At 58.0% G+C, this 27,490-nt stretch overlaps 9 protein-coding genes across 9 annotated transcripts; 5 read left to right on the plus strand and 4 right to left on the minus strand.

Moving 5' to 3' along the window:
- Positions 1–598: 598 nt before the first annotated feature.
- Positions 599–4,051, plus strand: EX895_000643 (uncharacterized protein; the record flags this gene model as incomplete). The annotated part of the gene is made up of 1 exon (XM_029881244.1): positions 599–4,051. One exon carries the CDS (start codon positions 599–601, stop codon positions 4,049–4,051), a length of 3,453 nt encoding a protein of 1,150 aa, XP_029742630.1.
- Positions 4,052–5,019: 968 nt separating this feature from the next.
- On the plus strand, positions 5,020–10,044 carry EX895_000644 (uncharacterized protein; the record flags this gene model as incomplete). Its single annotated transcript, XM_029881245.1, has 1 exon — positions 5,020–10,044. One exon carries the CDS (start codon positions 5,020–5,022, stop codon positions 10,042–10,044), a length of 5,025 nt encoding a protein of 1,674 aa, XP_029742631.1.
- A 198-nt stretch (positions 10,045–10,242) lies between these two features.
- Positions 10,243–12,282, minus strand: EX895_000645 (uncharacterized protein; the record flags this gene model as incomplete). Its single annotated transcript, XM_029881246.1, has 1 exon — positions 10,243–12,282. One exon carries the CDS (start codon positions 12,280–12,282, stop codon positions 10,243–10,245), a length of 2,040 nt encoding a protein of 679 aa, XP_029742632.1.
- A 1,249-nt stretch (positions 12,283–13,531) lies between these two features.
- On the minus strand, positions 13,532–16,326 carry EX895_000646 (uncharacterized protein; the record flags this gene model as incomplete). Its single annotated transcript, XM_029881247.1, has 2 exons — positions 13,532–13,602; positions 13,701–16,326. 2 exons carry the CDS (start codon positions 16,324–16,326, stop codon positions 13,532–13,534), a joined length of 2,697 nt encoding a protein of 898 aa, XP_029742633.1.
- Positions 16,327–16,781: 455 nt separating this feature from the next.
- On the plus strand, positions 16,782–17,630 carry EX895_000647 (uncharacterized protein; the record flags this gene model as incomplete). The annotated part of the gene is made up of 1 exon (XM_029881248.1): positions 16,782–17,630. The coding sequence occupies one exon, from the start codon at positions 16,782–16,784 to the stop codon at positions 17,628–17,630; it is 849 nt and encodes a 282-aa protein (XP_029742634.1).
- Positions 17,631–18,375: 745 nt separating this feature from the next.
- On the plus strand, positions 18,376–19,530 carry EX895_000648 (uncharacterized protein; the record flags this gene model as incomplete). Its single annotated transcript, XM_029881249.1, has 1 exon — positions 18,376–19,530. One exon carries the CDS (start codon positions 18,376–18,378, stop codon positions 19,528–19,530), a length of 1,155 nt encoding a protein of 384 aa, XP_029742635.1.
- Positions 19,531–19,702: 172 nt separating this feature from the next.
- On the minus strand, positions 19,703–22,564 carry EX895_000649 (uncharacterized protein; the record flags this gene model as incomplete). The annotated part of the gene is made up of 1 exon (XM_029881250.1): positions 19,703–22,564. One exon carries the CDS (start codon positions 22,562–22,564, stop codon positions 19,703–19,705), a length of 2,862 nt encoding a protein of 953 aa, XP_029742636.1.
- Positions 22,565–24,836: 2,272 nt separating this feature from the next.
- Positions 24,837–26,177, plus strand: EX895_000650 (uncharacterized protein; the record flags this gene model as incomplete). Its single annotated transcript, XM_029881251.1, has 1 exon — positions 24,837–26,177. The coding sequence occupies one exon, from the start codon at positions 24,837–24,839 to the stop codon at positions 26,175–26,177; it is 1,341 nt and encodes a 446-aa protein (XP_029742637.1).
- A 102-nt stretch (positions 26,178–26,279) lies between these two features.
- EX895_000651 (uncharacterized protein) lies at positions 26,280–27,372 on the minus strand (the record flags this gene model as incomplete). The annotated part of the gene is made up of 2 exons (XM_029881252.1): positions 26,280–27,215; positions 27,292–27,372. 2 exons carry the CDS (start codon positions 27,370–27,372, stop codon positions 26,280–26,282), a joined length of 1,017 nt encoding a protein of 338 aa, XP_029742638.1.
- Positions 27,373–27,490: the final 118 nt, after the last annotated feature.

Genomic DNA, 27,490 nt, shown 5'->3' on the forward strand with positions numbered 1-27,490 from the left:
TTTTTCTTTTCTGCCTCTGCTGAGCCAGTGTGTGTCACTCTCTCGGCACCCTCTCTCCCTCTCTTTCCTGCGACAAACGAGATCCGCAAATCTCGCTCCCCTCCTCCGCTTTGGTACAGCAACGAGCTGAGGAGCCGTACGCTTACGATTCACCCTTTCGCCTTCACCTCCAATCTCAACTATACCTCTCCTTTCCACCACCACCACCAGCACCCCCCCATCACTCGTCTCAAACCAATCGCATCTGCAACTATCACTCGTTTCTACCGATACGGTGTCATCGTCAACACCCCAGGCTGCCCTGTCACCGCGTTTGGTCAGCTCACTTTTCTCAGTAGCAAGAGGGGAGCAGCCAGCATTCGGCGCGACTCTTTCTTTCCTGCTACGCACATCTACGTCCAGAGGCACCAGTCTCTTGCAGCCCGCCCGGCCGTTCTGGCTTTCCACTCGATCAACCCTTTGCAAAGCAGTCGCCTAGGAATGGCCACACAGACGCTGTAATATGCACAAGGGTGCAGCGCCCGATTCTTTCGCTCTTTCCGCCTCTTCTTGCACACCTGCTTTGCCCCTGCTGACGCAGCCGCACAGCTCACACAGCATGCCGACCTCACTCCCAGATCCCGTCTTGGCGCTGTCCATGGACAATGTGCTCAAGATGAACGATCTCAATCTGGATCAACTCGCCAACCTTTGGAACGTCTTCACCAAATGCGCAGAATCCCTCGAGTCCGGTCGACGTCTCGAGAACCTCTCCTGGCGTCTGTGGTTCCGCGAGGCGCATATTCTCCCACCAGAAACCTCGCTCTCAGATCTCACCGACTTTACTCCGCTCGACACTCCGCTCATCAGCCGTGCCAACAGCATCACGGGTAGCTACAAGCCTGTGCGCCTCTCGTCCACTACAACTGCTGCTGCTACTGCTGCTGCAGCTCATTCGAGCAGCGCCCTCTCGGATCCTGAAGATGGCAATAGCTCCGACTACTCTACCGACAGCGAAAGCGACGTGGCCTCCTCCAGCACCGCACCGGCCCCATCAGCGCCCGTATCCTCTCCCGTAAGGAGACGAGTCAGACTGGATCGAAACAGCAGGCCGTCCACGCCAGTCTCATCGAGCGCGGCCTCCGTCGGTCCTTCTACAGCTTCTGCCAAGTCTCCGCGTGCGGTTCCATCCCAGAAGCTCGCAGAGAGCATCGCAGAGCGCACCAGTCGTGCTATGACCGCAGCCTCGCGCCGAGCCAACCTTGCTGAGATCGACGCTGACGGATCCAAGCGTAAGCGCGGCATCTCATCCTCTTCCGCTTTTGGAAGCAAGGCTCGCGTCAAGCAGCGCAACCAGGAGGGGGCATCACGTCGTCGTCCGCTTAGCTTCCAAGCAGCACTCGAGAGCCTCGTTCTCACCAGTCGTGCCGACAACTTTGCTTCGCTTCGTGGCAAGCAGGGTAGCATGCCTCAGCTCGATGCACACATGAATGCGAGCACCGGTGCGTTGGATGCTCCTCGTGGTCGCTACAGCCACAACAACCAGCCTGACGACGCCGAAAGCAACAGCGCCCCTGCTGAGCTGAGCCCAATCAAGGGCTCGAGCATCGCCCAGGCAGCTTTTTCGTCGCACCTGCGCAATGCCCTCGAGCCGTCTACTGTCAACGTGTCAACTACTCCCGTCTCCCTTCAGACGTTCCGAGTTCCTGTAGACGATGAACACTGCAATGCACCCGAGACGCGCGGCCCTGTTTCGCCGACCAAGATCCCAGTGGCTTTGGCGCCTACCATTGGGGCCATCTCCCGACAAGGATCACAGACGATGCTTTCTGATGCAGCTAATGTCAGCCACCTGCAAGCTGCGTCTGCGTCTGCATCTGCATTTGCCTCTACTCCTCGTCACACCGAGACAACGGATGCTGAGGCGGTGGAAGCGTACTCTTCGTCGCAGCAGCTCATGCCACCTCCTCGAGGCCTTCCTGAGCCGACTCCGGCCGCATCTTCATTGAAGCAACAAGCTCAGGCTAAGCGAGGAACACCTTCGCCAGTCCAGCCCGAAGCGGCACCTGTGCAGTCACATGGTGACGCTCGCGCATCGCTCGGCATGATGCGTTCCGACTCCGCTTCCAGTGCCTCGACACAGACGTCGAATCGATCAGCAGCCAGCGGTCCTGGTGTCCGCCGCACCAGCGAAGCCCGTATCAGGACCAGAGGCTCTGCTGGAGGTCTTCATGCCGGGCACCGATCCAAGTCTTCGACGGGCCTGCAGCGCGCCGCCAAACACAGCAAGAGCTCGGACAGGATTGGCGGCGCACCGGCTCGACCCGCGCCACGCCACAACCTGCTATCCGGGTTGGCCATGACGCGAGCCGCACCCGAACCCGCACCAGCCCCCACGCACGCCGTGGCACGCAAGCCTGTACCGCAAGAGCATCCGGCCACTAAGGCACCTGCAACCACGGTCAGAAAGGCGCCGGTCAAATTCACCATGGGTGGTGACGAGACCGACTCAGAGGACTACGAAGACGAGAGCAGCGACGATGCCGACGAAGTCAAGGCAGCGCCTGCTCCAGCCAAGTCCGAGGCTGCTACAGCACACACGTCGAAACAGGATGCCGACAAGGTCGAGGTTGCCGACAACGACGACGATGACGACGAGTGGGCTAGCGACAGCGAAGCGGAGGAGCAAGAGCGTCGAGCCCGCCAAGCTGCCGAGGCCGCGCAGCGCAAGCGACAAGAAGAAGAGCGACATAAGAGCATGTTCCAAAAGCAACCTATCCGCTCCAAGTCGGCCGCCGATCTTCGTCTGCTTGCCCCCGACGAGAACAGCAGCACCGAACCAAGCCTACCTGCCGAGCCTGTCCGTGGCCTGCTGAGTTCACTCTTCCACCCCGACGAGCAGCACTCTCCTCCTGGTCAATTAGCAGGCCGACCTCATGCCTCAGCCGCAGACCTGAGGACTAAACCTTCCATGTCGTCGCGACGCGGGCTTTCCGAGGCAGCTGCTTCACCGCCAGCTGTGCGCCGCCCTCGCGCTCACCGTGGCAGCAACGACAGCACCAGCCAGGCGCCTCGCTCGTTGCGTGAAGGCGGATTTGCGGGCCTGGCGGGGCTCAAGACGAGCAAGAGCGCCGTGGCTCTGCCCTTGCTCGACACGCATATAACACGCTCTTCGACCGGAGGCAAAGCCAAGCACGAGGAGCAGAGCGTCGCCGGCGAAAGCCACCACTCGGACGGCAGCGCAAGCAGTCCCGACTCGCCCGTCGCAGCTGCCTCGTTCGGCCGACCCGGTAGCATGGCCTTGGCTCGTCTGCATGCACTGACAAACATGAAGGCGCACTCGAAGCGCAACTCGACCTCGAACGGCACCGCGAATGAGCCAGCGCAGACGCAGCTGCAGCGTCCAAAGTCAACTGCTGACGTGCAGCTGGATCGTGAAGCTTCGTCGCGTTCGCTGCGTCTCGAAGTGAGTCCGGACGATCGCGACTTCGCGATCCCTTCGCGCGCTTCCCTCACCAACCTGTCCAAGAGTCAGCCTCGTCAGTCGGCGCCCTCGCTGGCTTCGCGTCATTCCGATCAGCAGACACACTTGCGCGCCGTAGCGCAGCGAGACGCACTCGGCTCGGGCTCGCGTTCCAACAGCGAAGGCCTTCCCTCAGGTCACAGCTCGATGCAACAGAGCGGAACCCGCAGCAGCATGAATGGACCCGTCTCGATCTCGCGTCCTCGCTCGTCGCTCAACCTGCCCGAGGCAGCGGCTCCCCAGACGCCGCGCACAACACGTCGCAACATGCTTCGCGACGAGCTCTCGGAGTCGCTCCGCCAGAACCTGCTGTGGGAGCGTCAAAGCCGCTCGAGGATGATGGGCCTGGGTGCTCCCATGGCTCCCCTCAACCAAGCGCCGGTGCAGACTTCTGCGCCCGGTCATCGCCGAGACAGTGTGCTCAATGGCAACGCACTACGACCGCTGACCAGCACCGGCACGCCCAGGACCGATTCGCGAAACGGAGGCGAACCCAAGCCGAAGCGATACTCGGAAGAGTGGGGCAGCTTCCACCACAAGGGCTGGTGAGAAGCTTCTTCACGATCACGCTATTCATCAATTTACACACACACACACACACACACACACACACACACACACACACACACACACACACACACACACACACACACACACACACACATGTCACGGATCCCCTCTAGCCAGCCTATGTACTTTTACGACGTCACGATTCACGCTGCGACTTATCATGTTACCCCTTGCAGCCTTCATAGCGCAGCCCTTTAATATACCATTACGATCCGCCGGGGATCTACACATACCGAAACAGAAGGTTGTGACATGGCTGTGCCTGTGATCGAGGTTGAAAGCTTCTCTGGATCGTGGACTACCCTTTCCTGCGTTTGTCCCGGGCAGAGAAGGTGGCGGCGGCGGCGATCAAGACAGGGACGCTGCGAATGTCTGATGCGCGTCTCCTGCGCAGCTAACTAGCCGTCGATTCAGAAAGGAGAGTCTCACCGAAGCCCGGAGATGCCGACAGCGCCGACGATGACAAGGACAATACCCACAACTAAGTTACCACATGTCTCTTTCTTCATCTTTTCTGGCATTTGGAGACGAAATACTCGACCTCGCCCTGCTGCACCCAACATTCATCGAAGAATGAAATACCTAATTTATTTACATAGGAAGCGCGCCGCTTGCTCTGAGATCTGCCTGCCGTCGTGTGACTTTAAAGGAAAAAAAAAGGCGCACACGCACGCACCTCCTTCCGTCTCTATCCAATCCCAACGAAAATCTCATTCGTCGACAGCAAGACTACCCACCTCCTCCTCACCATCGCCTTCCCCTTGCTACAGCACTGCACAGTCACAAAGGTGCAGCTGTCGAGCGCTTCCCACCAGCTCACCGCTCCTGACATTTGGACTCGAAAGCTGTTCGCTCTTGGGCTCGTTGTCGACAAGACCTTCATACAGCCATCGTGTTTTCAGTAACAAAGCGGGCGTTCTGCGACGAGTGACTACAGCGGTGACGAGATGCCTTCCAGCTTCTTGCCGCATCAGGGGGATACTTCAGAGACAGCGGCCATCACGGACACCCCGAACAGCTCGGGTCTGTCTTCTGCTCTAGCACGTTCCTCCTCCTCAGCAGCTGCACGACAGCAATGGACCTGCCCATGCCTCAACGTGCGCCTCAACCTCGCTCCTGGATCTTCGCCGGCCTCTGTCAGTACTGCTGGTGGTAGTCGACCTCCCTGGCTTGCTGAGCTCGCCTCCGATGACGCCATTCATATCCAGTATCCCGCGCTCACCTCCCGCGAGACTGTCACCATTGTCGAGAACACCAGCATTGCCTGCGCTAAATGCTTGAACTGCGATACCGTCGTATATGCTGCCAGCAAGCCCGCACCCCCGGGTCCGGCACGAGCTCTGGGCTTCAACACTTCATCTTCCCTCGCTGCCGATAGCTCGAGGGAATCGAGCAGTCAAGTCAGTCCGACGGCAGCTAGGACGTTCCGATCGCCTTCGCGAGACAGAGCGGCCGCCAAGCCCGATCGACTCAACGCCGCGCGAACCAACGAGCCGCTAGTGCGGCCGCTGGATCGGAAGGTCTGGATCCTACCCGATGCTTTGGATCCGCAGCAAGCTTCTAGTGCAGCCTCCAGCCAGGCCTTCTCCCCGGCCTTCAATGTTTTGATTCCTCGTACCAACCTTTCTCTCATCGACCCGGCGAACCGTAGCGCGACCGTTCCCTCTGTCTCAGATAGGAGACGCGATCTGACCCCGACTCGTCCTTCGGCCGCTGCTGCACACGCGAGGAACTCGAGTTACAACGCAGGTACGAGCTCCATTGCGTATACGTTGCCGGCTGTGCCTCAGCATCTCATCACATCCTCCCCGCTTTCACCGCACATCAGTGGACCCTCGTCAACCTTCTCTTCCTCGGCCAATGCCCCCACTTCGCCTGGTGCCGGAGCTTCGCCTGCTCCTTCGAACCTTGCATCTTCCTCTAATTCTGCCATTGCTACAAACCCGTTGGCCTCCCAGCTCGACTCAGTCGCCATCGAGCGACTCAAGGACATGCGCTCCAAAGCCGAAGCCGAGGTTTTCGAGCTTGTTCGTCAGAAGCGACGCGAGATGGAGCAACTCGAAAAGCGTTTCAGAGAAGAAGCCGAGACCCTCCTTGCCGTCACCAAACTGCCCAAGCAGAGCAAGTCCAACACTTCCAACGGTTCCACTGCCTCGTTGATCGAAAAGGCGCTTATCGAACAAAAACAGCCACAGCCGCAACCTCTCAGTGCCTCAGGACCGGCGAACACCTTTGCAGGTGCCAGCACACAGGGAGGGCCGGCTCTCGCCTCTTCGGGTTTTGCTGCTGACAACCATCTTAGATCGACTGGTGGTGCTCCGCCTCGTGACATCAGTGGAGCTCAAAGCAGTGTCGCCAGCAGCGGACGTCGCGACAGTATCACCGACGAGTATTCAGATCTCCCACCCTCGGCTTTCGAAAGACGTCCGACGTACACCAACCCGAGCACGAGCAACAGTACCGCTGCCACGACCAACGGAAGCGCACCACCCGCAGTTGCCTCATCTCTCGGCGGTCTCAGTGCCTCGTTCGCAATGCGCGGTCGCGAATTGCCGCCCCAGATGCAGGACTGGGCCGAAAAGCGTCGTCTGCGCGAGCGTTATCCTCAAGGCGATCATTCCGCCTTGCCCTCCGCCGCCAACTCCAACGTCAACTCGGCTGCCAACTCGATCGGGGACTCAGACGAGGACGCGTGGCCAGCCAGGAATGGTGGAGCTCGCGTACAAGAGCAACATAGGCTCCGCGAGAGCAGTATCAACACGGAAGAAGACGCCGAGATGGACCATAGAGGTCGAGGTCGCCAACCTTCACGACAGCGTGGCGGATCATCCTCCCGGGAACCTCGAGAGCCTCGTCGACCGGAGGGCGAGCAGCAACAGCCGCCATCGAATGCAATCAGCAGCGCCAACCTGGTGCCATCCTCCGAAGCCATCCAAGATTTGGGTCGTGGCCGAGTTGGTCGCCCTGCCCACAGCACGTTCAACCCACCTCCTGCCATGTCTTCCTCCTTGCTTGCCAAGCGTCCAGCAATGGCCTACGTCGATGACGGCCGTGATGCTGACGAGAACACGCCATCTGTCGGTGGCAAGCTGATCTCGCCTCGATCGATTGCGGAGCCTTCTGCACAGGTCACTCTTCGTCCTAGAGATCCACCTCCTTCCACTGCCGAGCCTCTTAAGCCAGCTACTCGCAGTACTGCCGTCAGCACCGAGGAAAGTAGTCGCGGCCGCTCGTCTGGCTCAGGTGCTTCATCCAACCCCAGGACCGCATCCGGTGCTGGTGGCTCGGACAGCCCAAGGTCACGCAAGGCATCCGAAAAGAAGGTCGCCTTTGCCGAGACTGAGGATCGCGTGGACCATACGGTGGTCTCCGACGATGAGGATGGCGATGATGATGATGCCGAAGCCTCTGCTCAACGATCAAATGGTGGTCCGCTATCCGGTCGTGCTCATCATACCAAGCTGCCTCTCGTCGACGAGTCTGCTGATGCTGTATTTGAAATCGACGAGGAGGCAGAGGACGTCGACTTGGATGAGGACGGCAATGCCGAAGAAGCACAAATGTCACCCGAGGACAGCGATCGACACAAAGTGGAGATGTCTCAATCCGGTCTGCGAACCGGTGCTTCTGGCAGACCGAGAGGTCAGGCGGACGACCCGCTCCCCGGCTTCGAAGACGATATTGTCGACCAACCGGGTCATAGACGTGGACCAGGCTCTGGCTCTCTTTCCGACGACTTCCGCAGCTCTTCCTCGGATGATGACGAGGACGCGGTTCCACCCGGCTTTGGTGCAGCTTCGTTCAGTGCGCTTGCGGCCAGTCAAAGTGCCATGCACACGCTCGCGTCGTCGCTAGCTCGTGCTCGTGCTGATGACGCCAGCTTCGACCCGGCCTCGCTTCGCATGGACGGACGCGTTCGTGTTCCGCCGCCCTCGGCCGTCAATCGAGACCTCGATGGGGTGGACGCGGACTCCTTTGTTGTAGGCTCTCTCCGCAGCTCGTCTCGGCGCATGAGCGTGCAATTGCCGTCCAGCACGACGCCATCGAGTCGCCAAGGTGGCGAGGCGATCGAGGGTGTGCAGTCGCACGTCTCCGGCGCGGTCGCTGGCAGCTCTCGCGGTCAGAGATCTTCGTCTCGAACGCGCATCAGCAACATGTCCAAAGAAGATGCTGACACTGAAGTGCGACTCTCTGGTCTGCTCGCTCCCAATGCTCCCTCGCACCGGTCGTTGTGGTCGCCTAAGGAGGCGAAAGCGCGACGAGCTGGTAAGCACAAATACAAGCTCAACGACGAAGACAACCAGAAATGGGATTTGTGGAAGCGCAAGGTCGGCTCAGACGATGCAAGTGCTCCAACCGCGGCGGAGGCGCTTGCGAAAGACAGCGACGACAAGAACGACGCTCGCTCGACACCCATGGCTGTCGCCCCACCCACGCAGTACATTGCTGCCAGCAGCGGTATTGGACCTCGACCGTTGCGCGAGGCGACCATGATCGATCCGGACTATTCGAGCTCGACCAGTACTTTCTCGGCTTTCGATCGTCATTTGCAAGCAAGAGCGGCCGCCGCCACCACCGCCGGAGCTACTACGCAGGCACCGGCCACTGTTTCTGGTGGGCTTTCGATCGGCAAAAAGACGTGGGGCTATGGCTCGTTCAAGGATGACACGAGCGGCTTTGAGACAGAGCCCAAGACGTCGTTGCCGTATAAGGAAAAGATGATGGTGCCTTCGCTGCGCAAGGCTCTGCGCCGCAGCATCTATGAGCCTGAGCCTCACGTCAAGCTGGCGACCATTCCTGACGCCGACGATGCGTCCACCAGTGTCAGCGCTGGCAAAGCGACCGGTACAGCGACCGCCCCTTCGGGCACGTCTGCCCTACCCATCTCTCGCGATGGCGCTTTGAAGAGAGAAGCTACTCCTGCGGATGCTGCTACTCCTGCGGCACCTGGAGCAAAAGATGCAGAGCACAAAGGTGCTCTCCCAGGTAGTGTCATCACTCGAGGCTTCCACATGCCCGGAGCTGCGGGTACCCGTAGCGTCTCGCCGACCACGAAGGCTCCCGAGTCCATCGCGGTGTCCGTGGCCACTGGTCTTGGCATCCCTTCTGTTAGTACGTCGAACAAGTCGACCGTCGTGCCAGCCGAACGCACCACTCAAGATGTCGCCGTTGGACCTTCGCTTCCAGGATCTGGCGCAGAGACGCCCAGCAGCTTTGGTCGACGCTCTCCACGCCCGCCCTACGTAGCTCCACCGCCGCCCACTTCGGCGACAACGGTGCTGGAGAGCGACCCAGCGCAGCACCCTCGCCCGCTCAAGCTGTTTCAGACTGATGCCGACACGAGCTTCCGTCTGCACGAGGATGGCGAAGAGGAAGAGACGGAGGAAGGCTGGTCGAAAGTGATCAAGTTCATGCATGTCGTCGAGCAGCTCAAGACCAACAAACGCACAGGTTGGCTGCACCACCGTGTCCCCGCTCCCGAGTCGATCGCAGACCATATGTATCGCATGGCGATGCTGTCGCTGCTGTGTCCGGCTGAGGCCGACGTTGATCTGGGCAAGTGCGTGCAGCTTGCCATTGTGCATGATCTGGCCGAAGCCGAAGTGGGCGATCTGACTCCCTTGGATGGTGTCAACAAGCACGAAAAGATGCGCAGGGAGAAGGAGGCGATCCAGTACTTTGTGCATGATCTGCTTGGGTCCAGTGCGGCCGGGTTGCGCATCGAGGCGCTGTGGGAAGAGTACGAGGCGCGAGAGACCAAGGAGAGCAAGCTGGTCAAGGACCTGGATCGGTTCGAGCTTAGTTTACAGGCCATGGAGTACGAGCGCAGGTATGGGATCGACGATCTGCAGGCGTTCTGGGAGGGGAGTATTCCGCATGTGGGGCATCCGAGGATTCGGAAGTGGGCGCAGGAGCTGGCTAGGGAGCGGGCGGAGTTGTGGCAGGAGAGGGGAAGGGCGTATGAGCAGTGAGTGTGGGCCGTGCTTCATTGTGTTGTAAGTTAACGCAGCTGCAAAAGAAATCCACGGGCAAGTGGAAGCCGCTTTGAAAACGAATCGTTCTCACAGATTGACTCGGAGTGAGCCGTTTGATGCACAAACACAGGCCACAGGCAAAAGACACGGTGTAGACGTATGAGTTGCTCTTTGCACTGGCCTGGGTAAAGTAAATCACGACAGGAACCAGCTGGCGTTAGCGTACCAGGAGAGGAGCGGATTAGAGCCGTCGCGCAGCTGGAGCTTCTCGGTCTGGGCGTAGCGTTGCAAGAACGCAGCGTGCGAGTAGATCTTGACGTTTCTGTCCCTGCTGGCGCCTGCGCCGGCGCCTACTGGCGCTGGTGCTGCTGCTGAGGGGTGGGTGAAGGGGTGGTGCGCCGAGAAGAAGTCGCGCGTTGCCGCGGGCGGAGTGCGGGTGGGGGAGGGCTGGGTTAGGACGGCCTTGTACATTTTGCGGAGATGCTCAAAGTTGGTCGGGAAGAAGATGTCGAAGAAGCCTTGGAGGACGAGATAGGTGGAGACGGGGAGCATTGTGCCGCGGTAGCGCGTTTGGACGACGGGGGCGTTGGTGCCGTCGAGCGCCTCGGGCAAGCTGTCGAAATCAGACATGACCAGCCTGTGCTGCGGGAAGTGTGTCTTCAGCTTGTGCATCAAGCGCAACGCGTTCGTCGGGACAAAGAGCGGCGGCGAGAGGTTGGGGAAAAACGGCGCATGCTTCGCTGCCACCTCGCGCACCTTGGGCGGGACAAACCGCAGCGGCGACGAGGCAAGTGGCGAGAGCGCAGGTCCAACAATGCTGAGATACTGCGAAATCAGCGCATCGTCGAGAGGGTGCCAGAGCTCGTGCATGTCTCCCGTATCGTCGATGCTGACCACCGCTTGATACGGCGTGAGATCGAGCGTGCTGAAGCGCACCACGTCGTGCGCGAGGTTGTCAAACACTTCCAGAGCGATCACGAAACACGGCTCCTGCACCACACCCTGGTTCCAATTCAGAATATCCTGGTTCACCACTTGCACTTTGCGCGAATGCCGCGCGAGCTTGCGTCTCTGCTCGCCTGCAAGCCGCGCACTGATCTCGACGATCCGATAGCGTGTGCGCGTGTAGATCTCCGGCTCGCACTCCTCCAGGTAGTCCAGGATACCTCTAGCGAGCGCTCCCGATCCAGCGCCCAGCTCGTACACCACCAGGTCGTCGTACGGATAGTTGTTCAGCTTGTACTCTGCCACCAGGTACCGTGCGATCGCGTGGGCGTAGTAGGGCTGAAAGATTTGCGTTGGTGTATGCCACACTTGCTTCGCAGCCATCGACTGAACGTCGGTTTCTTGGACGCCTTCTCGCGCCCGCATCGCCCGACCGCGCTGCTGCGCCGCTTCTAGCCCCGCGGCGCTGTACTCTGCTGCGGTCTTCGCGGGGGCAGAAACGCGCTTAGCGAGGCGCTCGGAGCGTTCGCGCTGCAGATCAGTGTCGAACTGCCGTTGCTTCTGTTCGGCGTCGAGCGTGTTTTGGTGATCTTGCACGAGGATGGAGATCTGCTCCTCGAACAGCTGATACCGTTCTTCGACGGCGCGCATGAACTCGCTCTCGTTCTTGATCGAATTGAAGTCGAACCCCGGGTCGGCAGGGCGCAGGAGACCCATCTCTTCGGCATACAGCTCGCCGCCTACGTTCCGATACCCTCCTCCTCCTTCTCCTTGTGCCTCTGCGTCCGGGTTCGCGTCGCCGCCAGAGGCAGGCGCAGGCGCAGGGTCAGGGAGCAACACCGCCTGCTTGGTGAAGTACCCGTACTCCGGATTGTACAGGCTGTCGTGGATAAAGTCTCGCGCTAGCATGCGTACCTCCCGTGGTCTCCCCCCTGGGCCCCTTGACGCTACTTTGGTTGAGGTAGGGGCTGCGAGCTCGTCGGCGGTGACCAGCGGATACGAGTAGTGTTTTGCTTCTGGGTGCAGTGTGAAGGGGTCGTAGTTGTACTGTGATCGATGCCGAGACCAACCATCATCCTTGCTCTTCCCGCCGCCACCACCGCTCGAAGAAGAACTGGCGCTCCGAGTTGCATTCACCGAGCCTGCCGCTGTGGCGCGGATCGACGAGCCATTCGAACGAAGCAGCTGCGTAGAGACGCCTCGAGGCTGTGTTGCAGCGCCAGAAATGCTTCGCAGGGCGCCGCGCGACTGCTGCACCACCAGACGCCGAGAACTGCTCGCTACCGGCATGGTTGTTGTAGCGACAAGCTGCGAGGTGAAAGGTGAAAACAGGTAAAGGGGACGCTGGAAGATGTGCAAAAGGCTCGAGCGGTGCAAAGATGCGAATTGGTGCAAAAAGTCAGAAAGAAGCCCGAAAGCCGGAGTTTTCTTGTTCCAGCTTGAGCGCCTGTGAGCGTGGTAAGGGTCGGACCCTCGAGCTTCTCTGCAAGCCACTCTCACACGACCCTCTCTCATTTCCAATCGACCGTACTATGAACACACTACGACTTTGGCCACAGGCGACTGGACCTCAATGTGACCTGCTGATGATTTAATTTGACTGCGATATAACTGATGAAGAAGTGACCTGACAGCCGATCGTCTCCCCTACGAAAGATGGAAACCCGCCTCGCTCTGAATCGCATACTTGAGCTTCTCCCGACACGTCTGTTCGTCTGCATAATCGGGCAGCTTCAACAAGTTGACACAAGTGCTCGCGGTCGGCAACCGACTCTTATCATCGCCCGCCTTCCGGATGGCAAACAGCGGGTTCAACTGGCTGAACCCCAGCAACGGCGGGTTGGGCGAACTCGTGACAAACTTCAAAAAGGCCTTCCTCATCGGCTGATCGAACCCTTCGAGCACCTTCCAGAAGTGCTGTACCGTCACATCCTGCTCGTGGTATCCACCCAGCACCGTGTGCTTGCGCAGATCCTCCAAGTCGACCGGATCGTCTGTGCCCGAGATGAGCACCGACAGCTCTTCGCGGTTGAAGTTGCGCAGCCAGCGCGGGTTGATCATGTCGGCCAGGCCGTTGAAGAAGGCGTTGCACTGGTGCTGGATCTGGGTCGATAGGCGATAGTGCGAGATGCGGTAGATGTATTCCATTCGGTTGAGGTTGGTCACGGGGATATTGGCGCCTCCCGGGATGAGCTCGCGCGTCATGCTGACACCGAACTCTTCGTCGGTAACGGTGAAGTTGAGCGAGAGGTCTTCCACATTGCCCTGGTAGTTCTTGAGCGAGATCAAGCCCTTGTAGAGCTCCTTGTCGAGCGTATCGATCGACCCCAGGTCATCGAGGAACGACTGCTTGCCCAGCATCTTAGACAGGAAGAAGCCTGCAAACTTGGCATCGACCAGAATGCCCTCGTACAGCGCCTTACCAATGACGCGGCCCAAGAACTCGTACCACTCCAACTGTTCGCCCGAGGTGGCGTACGTGTGCGGGTTTGGATACAGCTCCTGCGCATCGGTCGCCTTCCACAGTCCGCGATTCGTGTCAAACGCCTCGCGCACCAACGAAGTCAAGAACTCCTTGAACAGACCACCACCGTCGATACCCGCCTCGGGCTGTCCAAACTGGTCAACAAAGACAATCTCGAGCGGCTTCTTGAGCTCCGACCCCAGCGGCGCCAAATGCACAAATCCATCCTGGGCCACGTGCCCACGTCGAATCTGCACAGCTCGTCGTCGCTGGTACCGGTCCGTGTAGATGCCGTTCTCGACAGCGTCGATGTGGACAAACTGACGGAAGATCTGCACGCGTACGTCGAATGGGATCATGAACGGCACGTTGTTCAAGATGCCCAGACGCGGAGAGAGGAAGGCCAGGTTGAGTGCAGACAGGTGGCGACTGCGAGCACCTCCCTGAGCGCGCAACTGCTGCAGACGAGCCAGCGGCTGGCTCGACTGTCTGGCGTCTTCTTCGTCCTCGGAGACGTCCATGTCATCATCGTCATCATTTTCATCGTTGCCCTCCGAAGAACGTTCGATCCCACCGGGGACCGGAGGATCTGAGGCCGTCTGAGAAGCACTTGCATTTCCCGCAGAAGTGCCAAATGCATCTGATCCATCCCGTTGTTGCTGCTGCTGTGGCCGCTGCTGCTGCTCGCTGCTGAGCTGCTCTTCCTCGAGAACGACGGTGCGGATGAAATCGTTGAGATCCAGATGGCTCACCATGAGCCAGTGCTCGGCAGGCGCAAAGCGATGCCTCGAGTCTCGCGCATGCAGCTGTTTAAGCAACGTAGTGACCAACGTACGCAGCGACAAAAGCGTCATTCGCATGCCAGGCACACGCGGTGTGCGTGCGTGGGACCGAGGATCGTCAACTTCACCGCCATCGAGGTTAACAAGCGGAGCCTTGCCCTCGTACCAGTACATGGCAAAAGCAACATTGCGCAAGAGACCGCTAATGCTCAATATCTCATCGCGAGAGAGCCAGCGCGCACTGGACCGCGCACCTCCACCGCCATTGATCGAAAAATTGTCATCGTCGCTCGGTAGGAACTCGTCATCGCCGAGGGTGAGGAGCACCTTGGAGATCATCTCGAGCACAAGGATAAGCGCAGGCCATTCTTGACTGGTGCCGGGATCGGACAGCGACGACAAGATCTCGCGTGCTCGCGTATTGTCGTGTGCGGACGCCAGGCTGCGAGCCAGCGGGCTGCCACGCACATAGCCTCGCCAAAAGTCTCGAATGAGACCGGTGCCTGTAGGGCCAAGGGGGCGTGACTGCTTGGACTGCTGCGCACCTTGCGTCTCTGTTGCCGAATACAAAAGACGGTTGAGAACGTGATCGCGCATATCGAGTGGCCATGTGGAGACGGTGGAGCAGATGAATGCGAACAAGGACTCGCGAGTGGAAGTGGGGAAGCGATTCGAGAGGGCGAGGATGGTCGCAAAGTGGTTGTCGGAAACAAGAATGCGCAGCCGCTCGTAGGTTTCCGCGGCCTCTGAGCCTGCAGCGTTGTGAGCTGCGCCGTTGGATTTGGGGGCGTTCGGGCTGGTTGGAGGTTCAAAGGCGGAACGAGGGAGCCAATTTTGGGCGTTGGTGAGCGCGCGAAGGTACTGGGCGAGGCTTGCGCCGTCACTGAAGAACGAGACACGTTGCGAGCCGAATGCTAGGAAGTTGGAGAGCAAATACGGCTGCGAAAGTGCCTGGGCTGCATCGCTTGCGTCTTGGCTTGTGGCGTAGATGGTGAGGTCGGCTTGCGGTGGCGCAATTCTGATATGGTTTGGGGTAAAGGAGGAGATCCATTCAATCAGTTGACTGAATGGCAACTGCCTGGCCAGCTCGGTGACCAGAGCCAAAGGGAGCCGTTTGCGCAAAGCGGGGATGGTCATGAAGTGGACGGCAAAAGAATGCACGGCTTTGCGGTGAATGGCCGCGATGTCGCTTTTCTCAGGCCCCTCATCCACTGGGATTGCATCTTTGAGCGAAGCACCTCGAGGAGCTCCACTAGGCTTCGAGGAGGGAGAGGCTTGGACTTTAAAGGCAGGGATGGGTGCCAGTGCGAGCGATACGGCCGACGACAAGCTGGAGGCTGTGGCCTTTTGCTTGACCGTGAAGGAGAGAATGTGGGAGCGAAGAGTGCGATGTAGTCCGAGATCCAGAAGGAGGGACAGGAGGGAAGATGCTAGCGTCTGTTGTTGCTTTCCGAACGAAATTGAACTGGCGGGTGATCGTGCGTCAACACCTGTGATGAGGCTGAGGAAGGAGAGAATTTCGACGTCCAAGGTGGACGGCAAGGCTGTCTCGGATCCATTTTGGATTCTCAAGGCAGCTGCGTTTCTGAGGAAGCGAAGGGAATGTGTGCATGCCATGCGCAGCAGAGACGACCAGCTGTCGACAAGGCCGTTTTGATGTGGTAGCTGGAAGGGAAGAAAGACGAGTTTCGTGCCATCGATCGACTGCGATACGAGCCTGATCCAGCGGAGAAACAGCTCAGCATCCGACTGATCCAGCTGCCGGGACCCTGGACCGAGGCTGACTAGCAAGGCTCTGGTGGCGAGGACAAGCGGGGACAGGTTCTTGGCATCCACTAACGATCCGGCCTCGAGTTGCTCCAAAAGCTGCCGCGCCTGGAGCTGCCAGTGATTCCTAGCTTGGCGCGATTCGAGGATGCGACGTGCCTGTGACTGTATACGGACGGAAGCGAGCTGTCTGCGCCGTTGCTGCTCTCGTTCGAGGCGCTGCTCCCTTGCGCTGCGTGCAGGGTCCGCTGCTAGCGTTGAGGTGCCGCCCAAAGTGACGGGAGCCCTCGTCCGACCTGCGCCCGTGAAATGGAAGCTCATAACGGCTTGAAGAGCTTATCCGCGAAAACTTTCTGTTGAGCGATTGTGGTGGTGGTGATGGTAAGAACGACAAAGAATGAAGTAGGAAAAGGAGATTCAGTGATGCGCAATCAAGCAAGGTCGGAGATTGCGCAGCGAGACGAAGTTCTTGCGCAGTCACACAAATCTTGAGACCTGTGCGCAGCTGCAGGCTGAATTTAAACTGTAAACCTGTTGCTCTTTTGTCCCTTACGCGTCCTGCGCACATGAGGTGACAAAGCTGAATGTGGGTGTGTGTTTAAAGCCGACGAAGAACCTCCACTTTGCGTCTTTTATTCTCCTCGTTCGAAGTGTTAAGGCTTGGAGCACGGATGATAGGTCCGAGCGCAGCCTAGCTAACCTTCAATCACTGATCCTTTTCATTCCACCACCTCACCTGGTCAACGACGAATCGAGACTGTCTCTAGCCTACAGAGATGTCAGAGCAGCTGGAATACACGCTCTTCTACTGGCCCGAGATCCCAGGCCGGGGCGAGTTCGTACGCCTCTGCTTCGAAGCCGCCCGTGTCGAATACAAGGAACAGAACGATGTGACAGAATTGTCCAAGCTGCTTTTGAACAAGGACGTTGCTGGCATGGCCGCTCCCCACTTTGCCGTGCCCGTACTCGGCGTCCGTCATTTCGAAGATGCAGCTTCTACCTTGAAGAAAGCGAGGGCAGACACCGCGACCGACGTCAAGGACTCTGGCAAGACGCACTACATTAGCCAGACACCCGCCATCCTCAGCTTTCTCGCTCCCCGACTCGGTCTGCTCGGCGATGCAGAAAAGCTCGAAAGATTCGAGCGCGATGTAGCCGTGGCTCAGATCCAACAGCTTTGTGCAACTGCACTGGACCTCAACAATGAGGTACACGACACGCACCATCCCATCTCAACCTCGTCGTACTACGAAGATCAGCGAACAGAAGCCAAAGCACGCGCTGCCGATTTCCGCACCAACCGTTTGCCCAAGTTTCTGCAGGTGTTCGAGGCCGCCTTGCGCGACAATGGCGCCGACCCAGATCAGAAGCAGCTAGCAGCCACAAGGTTGTGGGGAAGCAAGACGACCGTGGCCGACCTGACTGCCTTCCAGGTGGTAGATGGGCTGCTCTTTGCGTTTCCCAATTGCATGCAGAACTTGAAGCAGGCAGGCAAGTTCGACCAAGTCTTTCGGCTGCACGACCAGATCAAGGACGAGCTGAAGGAGTATTTGCAAAGCGAGAGGAGGCTGCCCTACTCGAACGGCGTCTTTCGGCACTATCCTGAGCTCGATGATGCCGAGTAAGCTCAGCGCAACAAAGATCAGCCCTCCGATGCAATGCCGGACACGATCCAATCGGATTATTTTTGTGTAAGTGTGTTAGAGCACTTGGCCAAGAAGTCGAGATTGCCGAACCCCGCTTTTTGGATTCAGGTTGAGCCGAGTACAGACTTGTGCAGTTCCACGCTGCAGAGCGGCGGTCTAAATAACACAGATTGCCGCGAATAAAGCGCGCCCAACCAGAACCGGCGAGCAAATTGACCGGCGCTGTCTTTTTGCGCCAGAGTCCAAGCAAGACATCCAAGTCTGGCAGCGAGTTTCCCGAGTCTGAGATTGCACAGAGCGACAGCTGGTCTCCTAGCGTCCGCCCGTGTCGTGTGTGGTGCCCAATCACTGTTGCCCTGTGCGACGAGCCGTCCTCGGCTATCTCTCTCTTCCCTTACGCTCCCTTCTGTTTGTCCGCCTTTTTCTTTGAGTGGCGCGACTGTAAGTGACTGAACGCTTGCTGCGTGCTGTTCCCTGAGCCGACTGCGAGGCCCGGTGATCTCTGCAGAAAGAAACATCCCAAGCCACGTCAGGGTCAGCGGGAAGATTCTCTTCGAAGCCGAAACCAGAGAAATGCCCCTTAGCCGGCACTGAGGGGCCAGCCAGTGTGAGCAAACACAGAGTATAAAGTCCTGGATGACCCTTCCTCCTTTCTATCCGCTACCACGATCCCAAGACCAAATCCTTCTTGATCCAGTTCATCGTCAATCATTGCTTGCTCATCATGGCACCCGTTGCAGACACCAGGCACACCTCCGCATTGGAGCTCGCGGCTCTCAAGGACAATCTCACCTTGATGGCCACCTCGAAGAAAGAGCTCGAACTCATCAAGACGGACCCTGCCGCCCCGGGTCCCGGCATGGCACTCATTCACATTCGCGCCACAGGAGTGTGCGGGTCTGACGTGCACTTCTGGAAGCACGCCGGGCTGGGTCCGTGGAAGATCGAGTCGCAGTGTGCGCTCGGTCACGAATCCGGCGGCATCGTCATTGCTGTCGGCGAAGGCGTCGACAACGTCGCTCCTGGTGACCGCGTGGCTATTGAGCCCGGTGTGCCATGCTTCAAGGCGACGTGCGATTACTGTCGTACAGGCAAGTACAACCTGTGCCCCACGGTTGATTTCTACTCGGTTCCGCCTAAGGATGGAACGCTCAAGCGATATCACGAGCATCCCGCCGGCTGGCTGCACAAGGTGCCGGACAACATGTCGTACGAGGAGATCGCCCTGCTCGAGCCTCTCAGTGTCACACTGCAGGCCACGCTGCAGGCCGAGGTCTCGCTCGGCACACCCGTCCTCATCACCGGTGCCGGTCCCATCGGCATTGTGCAGCTCCTCTGTGCTTCCGCAGCAGGTGCGACGCCCATCGTCATCACCGACGTCGTCCAGGACCGTCTCGACTTTGCCCAGAAAGTCGTCCCCGGCACCTTTACTTACCAGATTGACCCGAAGAAGTCTCCCACCGAACTCGCCGCCGGAATCTGCCAGGTGTTTTCCAAGGCGACCGGGAAACACGTTGCGGAAGGCCAAAAAGACGTGCAGCCCGCTATCACGATGGAGTGCACCGGCATCGAAAGCTCCGTACAGACTGCCGCCTACGCTACCGCCTCCAGCGGTCTCGTCTTCGTCATCGGAGTAGGCGCTAACTTCCAGCAGATCCCGTTCATGCACCTTTCCACAAACGAGATTACCTTGAAGTTCCTCTTCCGGTACAGAGACACGTGGCCACGCGCCATCCGTCTCGTCAGCAGCGGCAAGATCGACGTCAAGCAGATCGTGACCAGCAGGTTCCCCTTGGAGAAGGCAAAGGAGGCCGTGGAGCACGCTGCTGACCGGACCACATTCAGTGTCAAGACTATCATCTATGATGATGAGGAGTGAACGTTCGAGATGGAGGTTGGTTTGTTTAGTAGACGGGTAATTCAGTTCTGTTTCGCCAAGATGTGTGACAAACAGAGGCACTTCAAGTCATACATTGTACAGTATCGATGTGAGTGCGTTCTAAACTAGTAGCGTTACTGGGCCTGAATCGCATCTTACGTGTTCCGCCATCTCAGGCACGTTGCGCAAACTCCTGTAGCCAGCTAGGCTCGATGACGCTCACCGTTCTGGCAAAAATTTGAGTGGTAAACACAAGCTCTTCGAACAGGATCGCGTCCATTTTCTTGCTTGCACCTTCCCTAGCCAACTTGCTCGGGTGCAATGTGGACGAGGGGTGGATCTTGAACGACGACCCTGCCGAAGAGGCAGAGGTGATGCGTTTGTACGTGTTGGGCGCCGAGGCATTTTTGAGCGCTGCGTTGGCGATCCGTCCCTCGAGGAGGGATTGGCGCAGACCGGTAAAGTGGGTGTCCTCTTCGGTGTCGTGGGAGGAGACGTGCGAGGCGACGGACTTGCGCGTGACGAAGAGCCCTTCTCTGTCCACACCAGCTGAACAAGAGGCCGAAGAGGAGGCAGAGTCGGACTCAGATTCGTCATCGTCAGCAGAGACACCGTGGGAGGGTCGTTCGCCGGGATCGTCGTCGCAGACGATCTTTTGTTGTCGACAAATCGTCCGCAGCTGTTTACGAATGTGCAGCACATTCTTGACTGCTTTCTCGTGGACATAATGATTACTGCACCATGCTCTGAGTTGCTCTCTGGCCTCCTTTTCGATGGCTTTGGTGTCCCCTCTAGCCTCAGCTTTGCGAGTCTTGATTGCGCTGCGCGACTTTTCCGACTCGCCAAGGTACGAATACAGCACGGTGAGCAGCGTAGCGTGGTCTCCCGTAGGATGGACAAATGTGGCTTTGGCACGGTTGGCCTCGTCCCTCTTCTCCTGATCGGACGGCTCGATGAGGATCGAGCGGTCAGAAGAGAGGATGGCGATGAGATCGCGGACCTGGCGTGCAACCGTAGGCCCGCGCTCGCCAGCAGCAATCAGAGAGCGTGAGTAAGCGGGCGATACAGGCAGCATGGCCATTTTGCTTCCGATCGCCGTCAGCACAAGTTTGGCTGTCGCCTTTGCCGGCTCCTTTTTGCCATGAGCATCTTGACCATTGCCCTTGCTCAGTGTTGGGACGGTCTTGATCTCGAGCGCACCAAGCTGGATGAGCTGTAGTACGGATTCCTGCAGACCGGTGCGATCCGGTTGATCGAGCCAGTCAAACGTGTAAGGGTCCTGACCCATAGCGCAGAGCTGCAGAACCGCAGCGGCCAAATCGGTCCTGACGATTTCTGGGGTTCCTGCCAGTGGCAATCCTCGGAATGCTTCCTGTGTGTAGAGACGATAGCATTCTCCTGCGCGTTCACGACCCGCACGACCCGAACGCTGTCTCGCTGCAGATTGACTGATCTCTTGCACCTGCAGCGTCTCGACAGCAGTGCCCGGGGTATACACTTTCTCCTTGGCCAAGCCGCAATCGACGACAAAGACGATGCCAGGGATGGTGATACTGGTTTCGGCAATATTGGTGGCCAGCACTACTTTGCGTGTGCGCGGTGGCGTCGGTCCAAAGACTTTGGCGCTGGCGCTGGGACCCAGAGCGGCGTAGAGCGGCGCAATCATCAGCGCCATGGGAAGGGACTTTCCTTCGGCCTCGGCCCAAGCGGGAAGCTCGGACGAGTAGAGCTCCAAGGAGCGCGCGAGCGTGTCGATCTCCTCTTGACCCGTCATGAAGACGAGAATGTCTCCAGGCGGGCGAGAGACGTGGATCTGAAGCACGGTGCGGAGAGCGGCGTCGGTCCATTCTTGGGCTGGCTCGTCGGTGTGGAACATGGTGACCTCGTGCTGGCGACCTTTGACGTAGAGGATGGGTACCTCTTGCTTTCCATTGGCAGCGGTAAGAGTCTTGCTATCCTCTGTGAGTCCATTTGCTGCAAGTGCAGTGGAAGGAGTGGCGAAAAAGCTGGCAAAGCGGTCGGCATCGAGCGTGGCCGACATGACAATGATCTTGAGTTCAGTCACTTCGGGTTCGTTGGATGGCTTTCCACGAGCAAGCCACGACAGACGGATCGCTTTACGTTCACGTTGGATCCTCTTGGCAAGGCCGAGCACCTGATCGGTTCGAAGCGTCCTTTCGTGTGCTTCATCGATGATCAACACCGAATACTTGAGCAGTAAGTTGGACCGTAATGCTACAGAGTTAGGGGCACTAGAAGTCGAAGTGGAATTGGATGGGGCTGCTGCCACATCGCCGATCATTTCACGTAGCACCATACCATCGGTCATGAACTTGACGCGGGTGTTGCGTGTGGTTCGATCTTCGAAACGAATGCTGTAGCCAACCAAGCTTCCGGCAGCGGTTCTCTCCTTTCCTTTGAGGTTGGGAAGCATGGCTGGATCTGGCTGGCCCATTTCTACTGCGACACGTCGAGCAAGCGAAGTGGCAGCGACTCGACGAGGTTGTGTGACGCCAATCATCTGAATGGGCGCGCGGCGTGCGAATCCGGCTTCAAAGAGGAACTGCGGGATCTGGGTAGTTTTACCCGATCCAGTCTCGCCGAGGATGACGACCGTGTCATGTTTGCGGACGGCTTCGACGATAGAATTCTTTCCCGAGGCGATGGGAAGTGCATTGCGAGATTCAAGGATGCGCTGATCGACGTTTTTGAGCGCGTCTTTGATCCACGCAGCGGGGTCAGACCCGTTCGAGGTGGAAGGCTGTCGCTTAGTCGAAGAGGAAGAAGAAGAAGGCGCCGAATGTGATAAAGAGGCCGAGGCTACTTGTGATGAGGACGAGATGCCATTGCCGAGCTTCGAGAATGGACTCGATCCATTTGACAGTAAGGAGGAAGGCGCATTGACGTACTTGCTCTTCTTGAGCTTCTTGTTCGGTGATGATGAAGGGGAGGAAGTGGAGGTCGTCAACTTTGGCGAAGCGAGGCCATCTGGCCTGAATCGCTTCTTCTGAGGCGAGTCGTTGTAGAGCGACATGGTACCGTGGACCGTGATCCCTCGATGCCGAGCGGAGACGGATTGATGATGGTCTTCTGTCACAGGGTCCGTCCAGAAGCGGTTCGAGTGGAACCTTCCAAGTCCCCTTTGCCCTTCCAAAAATTTGGCTCGCACTGTGGAAAAAACAAAGCCGAATCCCGGATATCCTCCAGTTTCCAATAAATATAATCTAACAGCTCAAGTTTCTCCGCAAGTCCTGGCCTCGAAACGAAGCCTTGACCATGCCGCCTCCGAGAAATGTTGAGCAGCGACGATCGCATGAGAAGCGCGAGACTAGCAAGGTGCGGCAGGAACGTGGACGATAGGGTGAGCGACCGCGAGATGTTGCTTAGGGCCCTCGGTGGTGAGCGACGGAATGACAGCTTCCGAGCACAGCCTTTGGTGAACGGCGCATGGCATCAAGCACACACACGACACACGCAAACGGCTGTAGCCATGCGCCTTGGTGTGCATCTGGAATGGCTTGGCACGTCAGAGTCGAAAGCAATTAACTGCAGGAGTCGACGCTGTTCTGCAACTCTAATGGGCCGTAGCAAAGGTGACCTGCCGCAGGAAGAAGTCCGGCGATCCGAAATTGTTCGAAAGAGGCACGAAAGCTTCGGTCGGATGAGAAACAGAGTCGACGGAAGTCCTTGGTCGTGTGTGTGTTGCTTTACGAACCACAAACACACACAAGCTGTGCATCTTGCTTTTGCCTTTTCCCGACACAGACTCACCGCTTTGCCGCACCACCTCGGCAAAGTGTCAAACAAGTCGCAGCCTAAATTTCCCGTTGGCTCGACACGAACTTGCAAGGAACAGAGAGAGCTCATTGGCGAAGGTTGCAGTTGTAGTGTGTGTTTCTGATCGTCGGAGCTGTCAATTCCTCTGGATCGTTTCGGCGGCCCCGACGCGGCTGAGTACCCTTTGGGTGTTGTTCTGTAAGCACGAACGGAGCTGCGCCGACCAAGGAAACACGCTACCAACAAGGACATGATGCGCCTCGTCGCTTTGCTTAGAGGAGCTCCTTCGACAGAAGCAGCCTGTCGCTTGGTAAAGCAGCGTGCTCACTCGACGACTCTGATGTGATCTCACAAGTCGAGCAACTTGTTTTGCATTGGCTTTAGACTGAAACATCGAAATGGCGCCGCAAGTCAATCTAAGTGGGAAAACAAGGTACAAACATTCAAAAAGTCGACTCGTATCTGGTGACTGTGAAATGTTTGGCCGATGCACTCCAGATTGGTGCAGATGCGAGTAGTGCAGCCGACTGACGGAGCGATGAGCCTTTGGCAGTTACAGTGTCAACCTCGCTGTTCACGGAAAAATAGATGCAGAGAAAGCAAAGCGAGTCGGCTGGAGAAGGAAGTCGAGAGCGCTTCGAGTTATCGGTGCTGTCGTCGGTACGGACGTCGGTTGGAATCCGACGTCGCCACGCCTTTTTTTGCGCATAATGCACTTACTCCGATCCGAGCACCGCTTTGCCAACTCTGTGTTCAGTGACAAAGAGACCAAAGCGCCTTGAGACGACGCTTGCTCTCAGAGATTCCCGTTGGACACTTCCATTCGAAGCTGCCGTACTCTGTCTGCACCGAGTGATGTCAACAGCAGACGAAGCATGATGGCGATGCTCATCTTGACCCGGAGAAGCGCTCCTTTTTGAGCTTTAAAAGGCAAGCTAAAGTTCAATCCACGGCAGCTACGAATCTATTCCCACTCAAAACGCACACTTTCTGCCGCTGCAACACGCACGTGCCTCTGTCATTCTGTGACTGTTGCCGTCCCGCATTCCGCCTCTCGTCAGAGCTTTCACTACCTTTTTATCACCTGATCACCATCACCACAAGGTCGTGACCTTCCACCTTCCTCAGTTTGTATCTCTTCGTCTCCACCGTTCTTGCACCCACACACGACGCACGACTCCAGCCCGCTCGGCGCCACACTGGTTGCATTTCGAAATCGCATTCTCGCATCGCAGAGTGACACACCAGCTGACCGAGCTGTTGTAACCCACGATACCCACAACCACCACCACGCTCTTGCAGCCGCTGGCAACGCAAGTCTGGATACTCTTCAAATTCGCTTCCCTATCTGTTCGCAAGCACACATCTGTACCCACCGCCAAACGCACAGCTGCACCGCCGAGCTGCAGCGTCTCCAGCGGAAGCAATCTCTCTCGTAGATCACTTGCTGTCCTCTGCGTTTTACACGACGCTCCTGTTCGCAGCTAGTCTTTGCTTGAATCATTCTTAGCATACCACCACCACCAACCATGTCGGCACTCCCACCAAACCCACAGCGTACACCGTACAACGTTCTCAACCAGACTTTTTTGATCGACAATGCCTACGAGATCACCAAGGATCTCGGCCAAGGCGCTTACGGCTGCGTAGCAGCTGCCACGCACAAGGGCACCGGCGAGAGTGTTGCCATTAAAAAGATCACCAACGTCTTCACCAAGAAGATTCTCACAAAACGCGCGCTACGAGAGATCAAATTGTTACGCCATTTCCGTGGACACAAGAACATCACTTGCCTCTACGATATGGATATCATCGATCCCGCTGGGTTTAACGAAGTCTACCTTTACGAAGAGCTGATGGAAGCCGACTTGCATGCCATCATTCGATCGGGCCAGCCTTTGTCGGATGCGCACTTTCAGTCGTTCATCTACCAAACGCTCTGCGGCCTCAAATACATCCACTCTGCCTCGGTGTTGCATCGAGACCTCAAGCCGGGCAACTTGCTCGTCAATGCCGACTGCGAACTCAAGATCTGCGACTTCGGCCTCGCACGCGGGTTCGAGACAGATCCAGAACTGGCCAAGCAGGCCGGCGCCGGCTTCATGACCGAATACGTTGCGACGCGATGGTACCGTGCACCAGAAATCATGCTCAGCTTCCAGAACTATACCACCGCCATCGACATCTGGTCGGTCGGGTGCATCCTCGCAGAATTGCTGGGCGGACGTCCCATCTTCAAAGGCCGAGACTACGTCGACCAGCTCAACCAGATTCTGCACTACTTGGGCACACCGAGCGAAGAGACGCTGCGACGCGTGGGTTCGCCGCGTGCACAGGACTACATCCGTTCTCTTCCTTTCCAACCGCGCATCCCGTTCCAGCGACTCTATCCGCAAGCCAACCCGTTGGCGTTGGACCTGCTGGAGCGGATGCTCGAGTTCGACCCGGCCAAGCGCATCTCGTGCGAAGAGGCGCTGCAGCATCCGTACCTTGCGGTGTGGCACGATCCCGCCGACGAACCCGTCTGCCCGCGCAAATTTGATTTTGGATTCGAAAGCGTCGACCAGGTCGAGGGTATGAAGACGCTCATCTTGGAGGAGGTGCGCAGCTTCAGGACCGAGGTGCGACGCCAGGCGAGAATGATGCAGCAGCCCAAGAGGCAGGAGTCGCTGCCGATTCCGAGTAGAGAGGACATCCAGCGTAGCAGCCCAACGGACGCGGATGGGCCTGGGTATTCGGTGCTGGGTGCGAGTGCTGGGATCATTCAGGGGGCGACCAACTCGGAACATGCGAGTGGCATGTTGAACGACGCGTGTGTCATGGAGGATCCCGCAGAGAGCTTTGAGAGGGAGCTGACACAGGCTAGGTAGATTGACGCTCTCTGATCAAGTTGCAATGTTAAAAACGATAAAAGGGGTCACAGCGGAAAGATAGACATCGTGGACGTGTATTGAACCTGACATGCGTGGCATCTACTTCACCAGCCGACTCTCAGCATCCACAAAGATGCTTGGATCGAAATCCGTACTCACCACACCGGCCTTCTCCAGCACCTGCAGCGTCTCCTTGATTGTCTCACTCGACACGGTCTGCGTCGTCGTATCCTGGCCTGTAGCAGGCACCTTCACTCCCTCGGGGTTGGGCGTCTGCTCCCCGACCCACCTGACGGTGTTGAGCCAGCTCTCGACGTCCTCCTCCTTGTACTGGTGGTGCTGTACGATCCACTGCTTGGCCTGGCCGTTCTGGCGGGTTTCCGGGTTGGCGAATGCACGGATGCTCTCCTGGAGGCGAGTGAGGAATTCGGGCAGAATGGCGGACACGGGATCGTTGGGGGAGAGTGCCGTGTTGGCAGAGGCGGCGATCGTCCAGCTCGGCCAAGGCGTGGGGACATTGCCGATGAAGCGCACCTCACCCGAGTCGACGTATGGCTTGGTGGTATACCATTCCCACATGAAGCAGCTCGTGTCGTACGGCTCTTTGCCATTGACGCCGTCGCGCAGGTTCTGGAACGTGTCGTTGACCTTGAACTCGATCTCTGCCTCCTTTGTGCTCGCATCAGCCGCAGTGGTGGTGTTCCATCCGTGCTGCAGAGCCATGACGCTCGCCATGATCTGGCTGCCGGACCCGATGCGCGAGATGCCGATCTTGGTGCGCTTGAGGTCGTCGATCGAGTTGTAGGTGGAGGCGTACGACTGGGTGCCCGTGATGACGGCCCAGTTGAGCGAGGTGCGGACATACGAGCCGACGAGCTTGTAGTCGGTTCGCCCCTTGGCGATGCCCGTGATTAGAGCCTCGGTGAGTGCAACGGCGACGTCGATCTTTTGACCGTTGGACTGCGAGGCGTCGAGCGAGGTGAGCATCTGCCCCGTGCCCGAGGGCTGCGAGACCAGCTCGATGTTTTCCTTGCCCTGTCGTTCCGAGCGGATGACCTGGTCAGCTAACGGTGGCTCGTGTCGAAGAAACGATGCTGGAAAATGTACTCACCCAAGCCGTGGCAGCGAGGTGGTGCAGAGGAGCCGCAAAGTGCTCTGGCACATAGCCGATGCGCAGTAGTTTGTTGGTCATTCTTGTTCTGTTGCTATGGTGAAGACGTGATGGAAGCAGTCGAGCCAGAATCGCCTCGTCGAATGGACGGGTGAGGTGTCAAGCTACACACGGTGACAGTGTGGGTTCTCACAGCCAA

Source organism: Sporisorium graminicola, chromosome SGRAM_1, assembly GCF_005498985.1.
Source record: "Sporisorium graminicola strain CBS 10092 chromosome SGRAM_1, whole genome shotgun sequence".
NCBI classification, from domain to species: domain Eukaryota; kingdom Fungi; phylum Basidiomycota; class Ustilaginomycetes; order Ustilaginales; family Ustilaginaceae; genus Sporisorium; species Sporisorium graminicola.